Source organism: Aquarana catesbeiana, linkage group LG03, assembly GCF_042186555.1.
Source record: "Aquarana catesbeiana isolate 2022-GZ linkage group LG03, ASM4218655v1, whole genome shotgun sequence".
Taxonomy (NCBI): domain Eukaryota; kingdom Metazoa; phylum Chordata; class Amphibia; order Anura; family Ranidae; genus Aquarana; species Aquarana catesbeiana.
In genome coordinates, this window is record NC_133326.1 from 310,625,063 (window position 1) to 310,641,608 (window position 16,546).

The following is a 16,546-nucleotide window of genomic DNA, read 5'->3' on the forward strand; positions in this document are numbered from 1 at the left end:
GTAGACAACCCCCCCAATTTCAACCCTCCTAGCACAAATTCCCCTCAAATCACCCACCTATCACAAATCCCCCCCCCCCTTATCACCACTCTTAGCACCCCCGCCTCCCCAATTTCCCCTCCTAGAACAGTACTTACTCCCTGCAGTCCCCCATATTCCCCCTTTCAACACAAACCACCTCCCCTCTAAATCTCCTTGTGGTGGCCCCCCCCACCCACTTCACATGATACCACAGTGCCCAAGGCAGCCGTCCCTTCTGCCCACCCGTTGTCCCGGCCCTGAATCTGAGCATGATGAAAATGATTTTGATGTCATTTCAGAGAGAGAGTGTGTTTGTGTTTGTGTGTGTGTTATGAATGATCATTTTTGAATAGATTTTAATTTGAACAGATAAATACCTGATCTGCTTCCCTAAACACAGGGGAGGAAATTAGCTAAAACAATGAAGTCTAAAAATGAACATCCTGTAAAAGAATTACATTACAAATTACAATATGTCCCACTTTTAAAACTGACATATTTAACATGCCTTTTTGGTGTTTGATAACTTTTTAGATAAGACTGAAATGAGGTAGGAATACAAGTTTTATGATTATAACACAAAACTAAGACACTCTCATAAATGAAATGTTGTCTGGCCACTAGTGCAAAGAAGAGTGACATCGGATAACAGGACAACGCTCTAAGGACTTATGCTCCCTGTCAAATGTTGCCCTAGACTAGTGTGAATTTATTTCCTGCAACCACAGGGTGCAGGAAAGAAATTTGCACAATTCCCCCAACAACACAGACAGTGCTGCCAGGGGAATCCCTTTTGATGAGCAATTGTCTGCTCCCAGCAAGGGGGGTGGGCGGGGGAAGCCATACCCGCTGGGAGAAGACAGTGATTATCAGGCTGGTTGTAACCAACTTGGTACATTTAGCCTGCCTATTAACAGTTCGAATCTCGACCAGTTCAGCAGATTTGAACCGTGTATTTCGAGCCTTATGCATTTTGATGCAACACTGCTGAAGTTCAAGCGTTAAAAAAAAAAAGCAAAATGTAAGCCACCGAAACCCTTCTAGTTAACTACGATCACCTTTATATTACAGGCTTACTACTCCAAACATTTATGGAGTTTTTGTCACGCTTATGAACAAACTTATGATATCGGTGGCTACAATCCTAATGGCCAATAGTGCATTTCTCTGTTTCTTCATGTTACGACATGTATTCTGAATTACTGCAATAAAAATGTATTGAAAGTGAAAATGCAAAATGTAGCAAAAGGCTTGTGATTGACCTGCCTCTTAATAAACAACAAAAACCAAGCTCAAAGACTGTTCCTTGTATCTGGATGAAAGTGTAAAAAGCTGGTCGCCCGGCAGTGCAGGAATAGGGAAACCAGTCATCTGCAACCCCTGCAGTGGTAGCGCTACAAACAGTTATCAGAGGTAAAGAATATCAAAATATATCCTCCAGAAGTTAGTAATCTATAGAAAGTAAAGCAATAGCTGGGAAAAACAGCTATTGATATTTTTACAAAACATGTATATTCAATTCCTATGAATTATGTTCACTTTTCCTATGAGGCCAAGTACCACCTAATGCTCCATATTATCTGCAATAACATGTTAGGAGTGACAATATACAGTATCTTAGTGACAATGTTAATTGTTTCCTACCTGTGATGAATGTCCTAGTACCATTAAGTGTCTGCATATCGTGTATATATGAAGGGTACCTAAGCAAAAAAAAAAAAAAAAAAAGGGTGAAATTGCTTAATTCACAAATAGAAAAAAATCATAAAGTTAATAATCAATCAATAATTAATACTGCACAGTTTATAGTAGGTAAAAAATTGCTGTCTTACAGAAATATACTTTAAACATATGAGTATTTGGCATTTGTGTTCCAGCTGAACCACCATGATTGGTCAATGAACATCAATCTGGACCATACAATTGATTGGTCCACCATGATTGGTTAATGAGAAGCTGCCTGGACTATACATCACTTCAATTCTGTGCGCAGCCACACTACTCATAGAGACCAACAGCCTTGACTCCTAGAGTAAGATTTCCACACACCTAGCCTTATAGACATTAAGCAATGTTCGGAAGCTGAAGGAGAAGTAAAAAAGTTGTGATTTACACAAAAGCTGCTCTGACAGTTTCATTTTCATTCAGAAAGCTGTTCATACAACAACCTATAGTAACTGCTGTAAATAGTTGATTGATAGAGACACACATAAAGGTATTTAGATACTCATTACCATAATATAGAGATTAAAAAATATAAGTCTGGTAACAAATTTACTAGTTTTTGTTTACCAAATTTTATTTTAAACTCCAAACCTTCCCTTACATCCTCATGTCCTTTCCTAGGCAGTACGTTTGTCCTTTTAAATTTTTTGTTTAATAACTTACAGTATGTGGCTTTTTAAAGCAGTATTAATCCTTAAATAAAAAATAACCTTAATAAAACTGTCCTTTAGAATATTCACCACTCAAATAGTGTAAAATATTTTTAAATTTCTTTGTGCCCCCAAACCTTATATTTTTATGCCTTTTTCTTTCCCTTTGGAAGTGCTCTCAATGTGTGTGGTAGGGGTGTGGTAGGAGCAGCTGGGCTATGTGGTAGACACATGCGCATTTAGGGGCTGCTGTCTTTCTGACATCTGTTCCCAGCCATTGCATGCACAGTACAGGCCTCTACGGCTCACAGTAGCCAAGCACAGTTCCAGATCTCATAAAAACAGTGCACGCACCAGCCAGACAGTGCCAGCAAGCCCTACCATGCACATGCTGGCTAGGGGAACTTTAGAGAGACACCAGAAAACTACCGATGAGCTTGGCATCCTACAAACTCAACTAGCCAAACTAAAATTGTGCTAATTTGTTTACTCCAAAGATCTGCATCATTCACTGTCCCACAACCTGCGTCTTTACATGAGTTGCAGGGCAGAAAAGACCCAGCCTGCAGCTCATTAGTGTTAAAAATCAGTGCAAGGTCAGTGAGAGAGAAGGTCAGAGGACACCCAAGTTAATATCTTCTGAAGACATAGAAGACATCTTACAGGTTAAACAGATGAAACTTTCATAAGCTGTGTAACCTGGAGAGCCCAGACCATCAGCTAGCCACTTGTAAAAGTGAACAGTTTTTATTGCACTTTCAAATTCAGGAAAATAAACAGCTTTTCTTCAGCATAAGTAACAAACAGCCCTCCACCATGGTATAAACATAACAAGAGAATGTCAGTACAGACAGTACTGACAGTACCCCCTCCTCAATGACTCCTCCCCCTCGGAGGACCACCAGGTTTGAGGGGAAAACGTCTATGGAAAGCACGGAGGAGTACAAGGGCATGTACGTCCGAGGATGAGACCCAAGAGCGTTCCTCTGGACCGTACCTTTTCCAAAGCACCAGGTACTGTATGCGCCCACGGAACCTACGGGAGTCAACAATGGACTGTAATTCATACTCCTCATGGTTCTCAACCTGTACTGGGTGAGGACGTGGCACAAAGGTGGTAAAGTGGTTGCAGACCAACGGTTTTAATAAGGAGACATGGAATACATTTGAGATACGCATATTAGAAGGAAGGTCTAAAGCGTAAGCCACTGGGTTAATCCTGCGGAGAATACAGAAATGCCCAATAAACCGGGGGGTCCAACGTCAGTGAGGGAACACAGAGTCAGAGCTTGCGAGGTGACAGCCAGATCCTGTCCCCAACCTGGAAGGAAGGCGCAGGCAGGCATCTGCGGTCAGCGTGGAGTCTGTGCCTATCACTGGCATGTCACAAAGCCTCCTGGACTTGTGCCCAAGTGGAACAAAGACCACGGAGATGCTCCTCTAACACAGGGATGCTCTGCGAAACAAATGAGTCAGGCAACATGGATGGTTGGAAACCATAGTTTGCCATACACGGGGACAATCAGAAGCAGAATTCAAGGCACTATTGTGAGCAAACTCCACCCAAGGTAAGAGGTATGACCAGTTGTTATGATGGTCAGAAATATAGCAACGTAGAAACTGCTCCAAGGTCTGGTTGGCTCGTTCTATGGCCCCATTAGACTGTGGGTGGTATGCAGAGGAGAAAGAAAGCTGAATTCCCAACAGTGCACAAAAGGCTCACCAGAACCGGGACACAAACTGACTACCCCTGTCCGAGACGATCACCTTGGGTAGCCCATGTAAGTGAAAGATCTCCCGAGCAAAAATGGAAGCCAGTTCCTTAGATGTGGGCAACTTCTTAAGTGGAATACAATGAGACATCTTCGAAAACCGATCAACCACCACAAGGATAACTGTGTTGCCCTGAGAGTTGGGTAACTCCACAATGAAATCCATGGACAGGTGGGTCCAAGGCCTCTCTCCATTGGGTATGGGTTGTAGGAGGCCCACTGGAAGGTGTAGTGGTGTCTTACCCTGAGAACACACGGAACAAGCAGCTATTAAGGTGGCTACATCAGCACTAGGCCACAAGAATTGTTAGGAAATGGCCCAAAAGAGTTGATTCTTTCCAGGGTGGCCAGCATCCTTGGGAAAATGGTAAGTCTGGAGCACGGCAGTACAGGGACTCTCAGGGACAGAGCAACGGTCACAAGGTTTCTCAGGAGGAGCATGGACCTGAATTTTGTCACCCAAAGGAGAAGTGAGACTGGTGCGAACCGTAGCCAGAATACAATCAGGAGGAATCACAGGAACCGATTCCATCTTGGAAGTGGAGGAAAACTGTTGCAACAAAGCGTCAGCCCTTACATTCTTAGTACCGGGTAAGAATGAGACAATGTAATTGAAACTTGACAAGAAAAGAGCCCATCACGCCCTTCATTTAGCCTCAGACAAGAATGTGAGATTCTTATGGTCAGTAAGAATGAGAACTGGCACAGTGGTACCTTCGAGGAGATGCCTCCATTCTTTCAGGGCTAAAATGATCGCTAACAACTCTCTGTCCCCAATCTCGTAATTGCATTCCGCAGGTGACAATTTCTTGGAAAAGTAGCCACAAGGATGCATAGCGCTCTCAGAGTTAGGACGTTGAGACAGAAGGGCGCCAACTCCAGTCTCAGAAGCATCAACCTCAAGGATAAAGGATAACGTAGGATCAGGATGTGCCAACACAGGGGCAGAAACAAAGGCAGCCTTTAGATTTTTTCTAATGGATTCCAGAGACCAACTCTGTGGGTTACTGTCCTTTCTGGTCATATCAGTCAGGTGCTTGACCAGGGACAAGAAGTTACGAATAAACTTTGGATAATAATTGTCAAAGCCAAGAAAGTGTTGCAGAGTACGTATACCCAAGGGTCAGAGCCACTATAGGACTGCTGAAAGTGTCTCTGGGTCCATCGAAAAGCCAGCAGTGAAAATAACATAACCCAGGAATTTAACGTGTTCACGATGGAATTCACTTCTCCAATTTACAATAGAGACTGTTCTCTCTCAGCGTCTGAAGCGACAGACATCTGTGTGGTGGCTCTCTAGGGACTTGGGAAAAATGAGGATATTGTCGAGATAAACCACCACACATAGCTGCAACAAATCTCGGAGGACATCGTTGGTAAATTCCTGGAAAACTGCCGAAGCGTTGCAAAGGCCAAATGGCATTACAAGGTACTCATAATGGCCTGTTCTGGTATTAAGCGCAGTTTTCCATTCCTCGCCCTCCTTGATCCTCGCGAGATTGCATGCTCCTCTCAAATCAAGCTTTGTGAAAACCGTTGCTCCCTTGAGGAGGTCAAATAACTCAGTAATCAACGGAATTTAATAAGCATTCTTAATCGTGAAACGATTGAGACCCCTATAATCAATACAAGGTCTCAGTTCACCACTCTTCTTCTTCACAAAGAAGAAACCAGCACCAGCAGGAGAGGAGGACTTGCGGATGAATCCTCGAGAAAGTGCATCTGCAACACACTCCTCCATGGCCTTATCCTCTGAGACCGACAAAGGGTAAACCCGGCCACGAGGGGGTACGGCACCAGGTTGAAGGTCAATTACGCAATTATATGACTGGTGTGGAGGCAAATTACCGGCTTGACCTTTGTCAAAGACATCGCTATAATCGCAGTATTCCTCTGGCAGGGAGAGGAGTGAAGAGGTGCATAGGACCTTAGCCACACTCTGGAAACATGTCTTACTTCATTGTGGCGACCAGGAGAGAACCTCAACACGAAGCCAATCAAAAGAGGGGCTGTGCCTCTGTAACCAAGGATAACCAATAACCAGCGGAAACTTAGGTAAGGAAATAACTTGGAATTGGATTATCTCATGGTGAAGAGCCCCTACGGTCATGGACAACAGAACAGTCTCATGAGTCACATGGGCAGGCTGTAAAGGTCTTCCATCAAGAGCCTCAATGGCAAGTGGAGTGGCATGAAGCTGCAGCTGAATCAAGTGTTTAGATACAAAGGCAGCATCAATGAACAGGCCTGTAGCCCCAGAGTCAATTAGAGCCTGTATCTCAACGGACTACTCAGACCAAGAAAGGATAACCAGGACCAGAGGCTTATCCTTCTGTATAACTGGAGACGAAACAATGCCACCTAAGGTCTGTCCGCTACAGGACCTCAAGGTTCGGGTGTTCCCTGGACAGGTAGAACAAGACTTCAAAAAGTGACCTGCCTGACCACAATAAAGGCACAATCTCTCCCTCCTTCTAAAGGTTCTCTCAACTGCAGAGAGACGTGTGAAGCCCAAGTTAATGGATTCATCTTCACTGACCGACTCGGTACCAGGAGGAATGGGAGATGAGGGAGGCAAGGGTGGGACTGCAAAGCTCGGAGAAAAATGTATAGGAGGCTTCCGCAAGCGTTCCTTAAAAGAGAGTCTTCCTCTGAGTCTGGAGTCAATGAGGATGGCAAACGTGATCAACTTCTCCAGTTCAGTGGTTATATCTCGGGCTGCTATCTCATCTTTAATGGTATCCGAGAGACTGAGAAAAAGCAGCCACGAGGGCCTCACTGTTCCACGCAACCTCTGTGCCAGAGTATGAAATCCAATGGCATAATCGGAAACAGTTCTCGTACTCTGCTTGATGGACATGAGGCACTTGGTAGCAGAAGCAGAGCGTGTGGGAACATCAAATAGCCTTTTAAAGGAAGCCACAAACTCTAGGTAACTCAGGACAATGGGTTTTTGTGTTTCCCATAGAGGGTTTGCCTAAGCTAAGGCTCTCTCAGAAAGCAAAGATATCACAAAACCTACTTTGCTTCTGTCCACGGAAAACGCCTGGGGCAACATCTTGAAGTATATCTCAACCTGATTGAGAAACCCTCTGCATTGAACTAGATTGCCCCCTAATTGCTGGAGAAGCGGATTGGAACCAGACATACCTCTTATAGAGGTAACACTCAAGGCGGGTGCCTGCACAGAGACTGGAGCAGCAGCAGGGATGGCCTACAACACAGGTTGTACCGGAGCAACCAGTGGGAGATACCAGGTGAGCTGTGCAATTCAGGAGCGCCTGTAACGCTAAGGCAAACTGATCCATTTGGTGATCCTGCTCATCCAACCTGGAAAAAATATTACCAACAACTGGATTGACTGCATCTTCTGAATCCATGGCCTTCGCCTACTGTCAGAAACCATGAATCAGACCGAGACAGAAGTGCAGTTAAAATCACTCTTGTTTATCAATAATAATAATAAAAGGTAAACAGAGCAACGTGATGGTATGAGTATCCACTCATAAACCAATAGATTAGGTTAGTCTTTTTTGCTCAAAGATTACTTGATCTTTGATTATTTACTTGTATTCTGTGTCTGTGCAAGCAGATGTACCAGGTTTAACAAGTAAAACACTTCTTACACCTGCTTTAGTTTAGTGCTAATAACAGACGCGCCAAAAACTGTCATATGTAGGCCACGTGCACACTGCACAGATTTTCACACAAATCTTGTCAGAAATTCCGAACGTCAAGAACTAGGTGACGTACAACGTATACGACGAGCCGAGAAAAATGAAGTTCAATAGCCAGTGCGGCTCTTCTGCTTGATTCCGAGCATGTGTGGAACTTTGTGCATCGGAATTGTGTACACACGATCCGAATTTACGACAACGGATTTTGTTGTTGGAAAATTTGAAAACCAGCTCTCAAATTTTGTGTGATGGAAAATTCTGATGGAAAATGTCTGATGGTGCCTACACATGGTCGGAATTTCCGACAACAAACTCCCATTGAACATTTTCCGTCCGAAAATCCTATCGTGTGTACTAGGCATTAGGGTAGTTTGGCGGGGTTTTTTTCCCGCCTCTACTAAATACTTTTGCATGTTTATATAGCACCCACTAGCGTTGCTAGAGTGCTAGAGTAGGATGAATTGTGTTAGTGTAGGTAAATTTTAAGGCTTAGCTGGTAGCCAAGCCTGTGTGTTTTTTTCTGGGTTGGGTGAGTGACTCAGCAGCAGCTTCTCTGGTAACTCCTGCCAGCTTGCTGGAAACTAGGAGGAGGTTCCAGAATCAGTTAGGAGGAGTCTGGGAGGAGCTAGCTGGAGTATTTTGAGGGCCCTGACCAATCCCCAAAAGAAGAGTTGGCAGGGGGCAGGCCCCCCCAAATATTCTGGGTCAGCCCAGAAGAAGCAGTATGGAGTTCAGGTGGAAGATGGAGGTGGAGTGTTAGGCTGTCAGGGCCTTTGAGAGTAGCTCCCCAGTCTGGGGGTGAACTCAGACTTGGGCTTGGGTGCGGAAGGGACCCCTCTTCATGACACATAGAGGGATACTGACAAGGAGGCACATGTGCAAGGAGAGGACAGCAGGAGATCACTGCCAGGCAAATCTCCAGGGAGAAAGAAAGCCACGTGAGCTGGTAAATGTTGCAGTCAGAGAACTGAGAGGCATACTTGAAGGGACTGGGTGCAAGCAGTCTGGGATGGACGCAGAATCAAAGGGGCAGCTGAAGCCAGGTAGGCTGGCAGTGCCTGAAGAGGTGGTACTGGGAGCAGTAGCCACAGGAATAGGACAGCTAGCACGAAATACCTCAATTTTTGCTGCACTACCAAAGAGGTCTGCGGTCCCTGCCTGCAAAGAGCATTCACAAGGATCTAACTGAGATTTTGTTAGATCAAACAGTCAGTGCTAGCTGGTCCTGGGAAGCAAGTCTGTGCAAAATAAAGCTGCAAGGATTGCTTCTGGTCTCAGGAGTAATTGAGAAATTCCTGTGCCTGGTTGTGCAGGGTAGGAGATAACCAACATTTACCAGCAGCTCCTGCAGGGGTAGCACTACATTTACATAACACAAGGGTCATTCCACCCAAAAGTGGCATTTCAGCAGCAAGTTGTGTCCATGCACACATAGGCAGGTAGAGGAATTTAGAGGCAGAAAAGACAACCCACAGCTTGTGCATCCAGGAGTTTTGGCAGAAAAAATGATTGATGTGCCTAAACACATGTAGACGCTTCTAAATATGTCCTAGCGTTTGAGCGTTAATTTACTTCAATGGCCAAAAATTATTATTCTGGCCAGTGAAATTAAATTACGTCCAAGCAACTGAGGCGTCTAAACACGTTACACGAGTTTACAAGCGTAAAGTATTTTTTACTTCAAAATTCCGCTGCCAGGAGGAAAGTAGTCATGGGGAGTTAGCAAAATGTCCAGTGTACATGAGGCCTTCAGGTGCTGTCAAGATAATGTAAAAAAAAAGAGACCAAAGAGTGTGTTAAATTTCAATTTTAACTTCCTCCAGAAAAGTTATCAGCTCTTATTAGTGCATCATGAGAGCCTTACAGCCCCACACTGGATTGATATATTAGCTCCAAAATGGAAGAGAATACAATTAAATAACACATGTCTATCCCTGCGAGGAAAGGTTGCAATATTATAACAATTTAATAGTGAAGATTCACATTCATACAAATGGCCATTTCTGATTGGTTCTCTTCTGGATACTATTTCTTGGCCACCTAATTTATCAGCCATCTGAGGCCCCAAAAACTTACTGGTTTCCAAACATGGAACAACTTATCTAAATGTGTATATTATTATATATATTTATTTCCTTCATTTTGTTTCATATTAATTCTACCTGGAAAATTAATTACTGTATTGTTATCGTTTTTCCTTTACAAATGATATATAGCTCCAGATCATCTAACATGGAACAACTTACCTAAATGTGTATATTATGATATATATTTATTTTCCTTCATTTTGTTTCATATTAATTCTACGTGGAAGATTAATTACTGTATTATTATCATTTTCCTTTCCCAAATGATATATAGCTCCAGATCATCTACCATTATCATTCTATAAATACTTCTGCATATTTGACTAATGACTGCATTACACACTAACGTTATTTCATTTTATGACATGGATGTTTGCACACATAACTGCTAACCGCCAGTAACTAGTCATCATGATATACATACCATTAAAAATCAACCAACAGAGATGTTCCTGTGGAAGGACAACCTGCATGATGAGTTGTAGAAAAGACAAAATTCTAAGGCATTTCTTTACAGATTCCTGGTTTTGAAGATTAGCATCACTGGTCTTCACCAACTGGTACATGCAAATACATCTGCCTTGCAGGGCATGGAACTGAAAAAAAGCATGACAGTTAAGTTAGTGAAATTATGCCTTGTTGGTAAAACATTAACTTGGAATAGTTGCATTCAATCAAAAAAGGCAATTAAGAAAGTATGGAGACCTTTAAAATCATAAAAAAGGACAGAGTGGAATGTGATTTTTTTTTTCTAAAAATCCATTACTTACCAAGGTGAATTACTATATGAAGGCTCCAGTTTTCCTGTATATAGTTTGTGTTACAGGGGCATGTACAAATTAGTACTAAAACTGCTTAATTCAGACGCACCATATTTATGCTGGCACTAATCCATGTATATGAAGGGAAAAATGCCTCTTCTTGTCTCATAGCGTAATTTTCTGTGGTGTTGTGGAGGAGTGTTTTTATTTCAGTTTTATGGGTCAAATCGTTTTTGAAGCCAACATGCTAAGCCAGAGGAATAAAAGAGTTATAGACAGCTATCCAGTCAACCAATGTGTTTAGGTGGTGTATATGTTTAGTAATTATTTTGCAAGGTGCCTCAGAATTCATGAATGTGTATCAGAAGAAAAGAAAAGCCACACACCAATGAGGTCTCCCTAAAGAGGGGTGACCCTGGGAGTAGGTCCATGTGCTGAGGCTTGTTGGCTGATTAAAGTATAACTAAAGGCAAAACGTTAGCAGAGGGATTCGAATAGCTGTCAAGTTTTTATTGTTGTCTGTGGCCCCCATTAGGGAGATTCACCCTCTTTGTCCGGTTTACAATTGGCATTGAAAGTGAAAGTAAAAGAAAATCCCAAATTTTAGGTTGTCCCAAGAAATGTAATAGAGGGGAAATCGTCCAATGGGGACACTAGTTCTGATGGCCTGGGGGTCCCCACAGGATTCCTTTAATTTACAGGGATTTCCTTTCACTTCCTGTTTTGGCTATGGGACAGGAAGTAAAATTAAATCTCCCCAGAGTTATAGCCCTCCCTTACTCAAAAAAATGTGCCTATAGTTCTACTTTAAATCTTAAAGCTTGTGAAGACATGATCAGCGTATGGCTTTTCTTTTGGAATATACTGAGCCATGTGTGCAGAAGTGAACTCCAAACCAGCACCTGATTTCTTGACTCCAAACTTGTTTGTAATTTGACATGCTGGATACATGACCAGGCAAATAAGAAGGGCGTATTTTGCCTAGAAATGTTTGTATTATTCTCCATCAAACAATGTTGGAAGTATGACATATGCCTGATAATCTCAGCATGTGCCTGCACATACCTCACATTTTTATGAGACCCTTTTCTGTGAAAAGGGTCTCATAAAAATGTGTTTGGGGCCCCTATAAAATGTGTAGTTGTTTTTTCTGTCATAAACATAGATGCAGATTTTTTTCCATAGGTAAAGTAGGATACCATGGGAAGGTGGGTAAAATTCCCAACCTCGTTTTTTTGACCAACTCTATTTTATGTTTTACAGTTACTCCCCCCTTCCACTATCTAGTTGCCAAACAAATATGATTGTATCCATAGTATCAGACAATGGTCACCTCATATTTATGGATAGCGTAGTCAATCAATTTATGGATAGCGTTTTGTGTTAGGGGCCCCAAACACAGGACTAAACGCAAATCTCAGCTAGTGGCTGTGGCCCTTCCTCATAGTCCTTGATTGAAAGCACATAGGTTGCCATTGTGGGAATAGAGGCTCACGTCCTGAATTGTACAATTGAGGAGGTATGCCACAGGTGATATTTGCATATTGCATAGCATATTCCCACACTCTCAGGGTATACTGAGAAAGTTTCCACAAGAATCAAATGAGTTTTCAGGAACCTTTTTTTCCCACACATTGATAAGGCATTACTAATCTATGGGTGTATACTGTTAATGTAAACGCTGCATTGTCATGTCACTGTCACCTACTCTCTCTCAGAATACAAGGCCAACCTAGGGGAGCAGTAGCATAGGAAGAGATCTGCAGTTCCAAGGTTTTAACATGATGAAGTGCAAGGCAAGCATAAGCACCTACAAATACTGAACCACTATGCATCTGTATGTACCAAGTACAGGTGAACATTCTGAAAGCATCACCAAAAAAAAAAAAACACCAAATGCCCTCTCTTGTACATGGGGTCATCTATCAGCAGTGTGTCCACCCTGGCATTTCACTGCAGCTGTGCCTGTGTCTTCTGCAATCAACCTGTCAAAATCTATGGAAAAGTCTATGGCTACGATGGAGCAGAACTCTGTACCAATTGGCACCAGCTTTTAGGGTCCGTAACCTTGTCCCCAAACACTGGTACCACACAGTTCTACGGTCAACCTTGACCAGCCTCAGCCTGCCATAGACTTTGACAGGCTGACTGCAGCAGGGCTGGAAGCTCCACCTATGCCTCCCAGGGGCAGTGAAGTGCCAGGATGGATGCACTGCAGCTGAAAAGCCCTGTGTGGAAGGTGATTATGTATCTTATATTCCCCAGTTACAAGCAGCTTCCTAAACACAATTAACTTGTTATTGTTTCATTTTATGTTGCTTTGATACATTGTACATTGACACAAAGTTATCAAAAAACCAAAACAAAAATAGAGCAAAAACATATAGTGAGACATACTTGTATGTAACGGTTTCAAAATTGTGCTTGGTACGAGGCAAGGTTTACACATCTGCATACTGCGTTCTGTGCAGAGGCGTAACTAGAACCTTCAGGGCCCTGGTGCAAGAAACCATGATGGGCCACCCTTCCATCTGAGCCCCGGGCTTCCAATTTTGGGAGGGTGTCCATAGACTCTTCAATTCTGCCCATCAATCCCATCAATACTGCCTGAGTTCTGCCTATCAGTGTTCCTCAGTGCCCATCAGTACAACCTATCAGTGCCTCCTATCAGTGCTGCCTATCAGTGCTCATCAATGTGGCCTATCAGTGCTCATCAGTGCCTCCTATCAGTGCCCATCAGTGCCTCCTATCAATGCCCATAAATGCCTCCTATCAGTGCCCATCAGTGCCTTTTATCAGTGCCCATCAGTGCTTTCTATCAGTGCCCATCAGTGCCTTCTATCAGTGCCTTCTATCAGTGCTCATCAGTGCCGTCTATCAGTGCCTTCTATCAGTGCTCATCAGTGCCTTCTATCAGTGCTCATCAGTGCCTTCTATCAGTGCTCATCAGTGCCGTCTATCAGTGCCGTCTATCAGTGCTCATCGGTGCCCATCAGTGCCTTCTATCAGTGCTCATCGGTGCCCATCAGTGCCTTCTCTATCAGTGCTCATCAATGCCGTCTATCAGTGCTCATCAGTGCCTATCAGTGCTTATCAGTGCTCATCAGTGCTCATCAGTGCTCATCAGTGCCCATCAGTGCCCATCAGTGCTCATCAGTGCCTTCTATCAGTGCTCATCAGTGCCGTCTATCAGTGCTCATCAGTGCCCATCAGTGCCTTCTATCAGTGCCCATCAGTGCTTTCTATCAGTGCTCATCAGTGCCGTCTATCAGTGCTCATCAGTGCCTTCTATCAGTGCTCATCAGTGCCTTCTATCAGTGCTCATCAGTGCCCATCAGTGCCTTCTATCAGTGCTCATCAGTGCCGTCTATCAGTGCTCATCAGTGCCCATCAGTGCCTTCTATCAGTGCCCATCAGTGCTTTCTATCAGTGCTCATCAGTGCTGTCTATCAGTGCTCATCAGTGCCTTCTATCAGTGCTCATCAGTGCCTTCTATTAGTGCTCATCAATGCCTGCTATTAGTGCTCATCAGTGCCTGCTATTAATTTCCATCAGTGCTGTCTGCCTTCTCAGGACAGCACAGCTCTGAGCGGAGATCGTGTGTCATAGAACAATAGCACAGAGAGACACCGGCGGCATTAATGTTTGATTTGTCGGTCCTCTCTGGCACGGATGAGAGAGGACACACAGCTGATCTCACGGCTCCCCCTTCTCCCCCCTCCCTCTCCTCTGTGCTCCGCGGGCAGTCAAGTGTGAAGCTAAAGAGCTCACATTTCCCGCGGAGCACAGAGAGGGAGGGGGGAGAAGGGGGAGCCGTGAAATCAGCTGTGTGTCCTCTCTCATCCGTGCCAGAGAGGACCGATAAATCGAACATTAATGCCACCGGTGTCTCTCTGTGCTATTGTTCTATGACACACGATCTCCGCTCAGAGCCGTGTGTGAAGATCAACCCCGCTGAGCCCCCCCACATGGCGGAATGCTGGGCCCAGTCGCAACGGCGACTGTTGCGACCCTGGTAATTCCGCCACTGGTTCTGTGTGTAGACAGGCCATTCATTTCAGTGTGCTGCCCTATCTGTTTCGATGCAGGTAAAAAAGTCCCTAATGCCCCGTACACATGAGCAGAAATTTCGACAGCAAAAGTCCGATGAGAGCTTTTGGTCGGAAATTGCGACGGTGTGTATGCTCCATCGGACTTTTGCAGCAAAAGATTGAGAGCAGGTTCTCTATTTTTCGGTCGGAAAAAAAATTTCCTATCTGAAAATGCGTTAGTCTGTATGCAATTCGGACGCGCAAAAAATCACGCATGCTCGGAAACAATTCGACGCACGCTTGAAAGCATTGAACTTCATTTTCTCAGCTCATCGTAGTGTTGTACATCACCGCTTTCTTGACGGTCGAAAGTTCAGAGAACTTTTGTGTGACCGTGTGTATGCAAGCCAAGCTTGAGCGGAATTCCGGCGGAAAAACCATCCAAGATTTTTCCGCCGGAAATTCCGCTCGTGTGTATGGGGCATAACTCTTTATTTTTAAATCATGCTGAGCATTCCCGACCCAATTTCTACCTTTTGTTATTCTGAAGAAATAGCTGTTTATTTGTCTGTGTCCATGTGCAAAGTGAACGGGAGTGACTTTATAATTATCAATCAGCTGCTGCACTTGTAGAGTTCTAATGAGGAAATTGGCAAGGTCTGCATTCCTTTAGATGTGACTTCCCTTTGGGAGCATCTCACCAAAAATTTACTTTTTTGTTGCAGGGGATACCCAAAATCTAACATGTATCTTAGTGCAGACCTCTGGGAAAATGACTAAGTCAATCACCCAAGCAGGAAATTACATTTCTGGGGAGATCTCTGTACAACATCTGTGTACAGAACTCCTCCAGGATGCCATATTGCATTACATTTTACAGAAAATTACAGCACTGCAGATTGAAAGGAAAAGGTAATTTTTAATAACAGCCAATTACAATATGACTTGTGTAGCAATTGTATAAGCTATGATTAAGCACCAGGGAAGGTGTGAAACGCATTAGCTGAAGTTGTACTTTTCACCATCCATTTGCTGTATGGACTGTCATTTTATGTTTTTTTTTTTTTTTTTTGTAATCACGTAAGTTTTATAAAAAAAATTTCCATTGTACAACAAAAACTCAAAGAAACACATCACAATACAAAACATTCCCATCACATATTCCATAAATTTTATATGGTTTAATAAAGGTGATTGTATTGGAGTGCGGCTATCCGAACTTTCTTTATCACAATTGTATAAGCTATATCATTTTTTTATTTGCTATTTTTTTCGTCACCAAAGTGGAATTACCCTTAATATTAAGCCTATGCTGAACTGAATTAGTTCAATATGGAGGTACACATGCCAGGATTTTCTAATTAAAAAAAACACAAAGTTAGAAAATGCCTATCTTACATCATGAGCAAAGCCATATATACGTGCTCAGCTGATTCAACGGGTACAGTGAAAGGTCTACATACTGACATTTAAAATAATAGTAAGCTTCTTTTTTTGGGCTTGTACCTATAGGTAAGCCTATAATAAAGCTTGACTGTAGATACAGTGAATATCTCCTAAACTTGTGATGTTTAGGAGATATCACGGAGCATGCACTCTGAAGGAACGGCATACCTGTGCCATTTCGTCAGAGCTGTGTGCCATGCCCATGACTCCCGCATGCATGCACAGGAGTGGCATCATCGTGGCTTGGCCAGTTAGGCAGCCGGAGCATGCGAACCCGAAAAGAAGACCGGGTAAAGATGGAAGCCCTGTCAGTGGTGACAGCATGCTGCTGGAGGCCTTCGTTCTAACGTAAGTATGTCATAATGTGCTAGTATGC

The 16,546-nt window shown here is 43.4% G+C and overlaps 1 protein-coding gene across 3 annotated transcripts in view; it reads right to left on the minus strand.

Annotated features, from left to right (window-relative positions):
- The window catches only part of CFAP54 (cilia and flagella associated protein 54), a 545,361-nt gene that overhangs the window by 499,181 nt on the left and 29,634 nt on the right, over nucleotides 1-16,546 (minus strand). For all 3 annotated transcript variants that reach the window (XM_073620268.1, XM_073620266.1, XM_073620265.1), the window contains exons 4-5: nucleotides 10,357-10,528; nucleotides 1,666-1,724 (exon numbers count right to left, since the gene is read on the minus strand). In XM_073620268.1, the coding sequence (XP_073476369.1) occupies nucleotides 1,666-1,724; nucleotides 10,357-10,528 (231 nt within the window). The remainder of the gene's footprint in view (nucleotides 1-1,665; nucleotides 1,725-10,356; nucleotides 10,529-16,546) is intronic.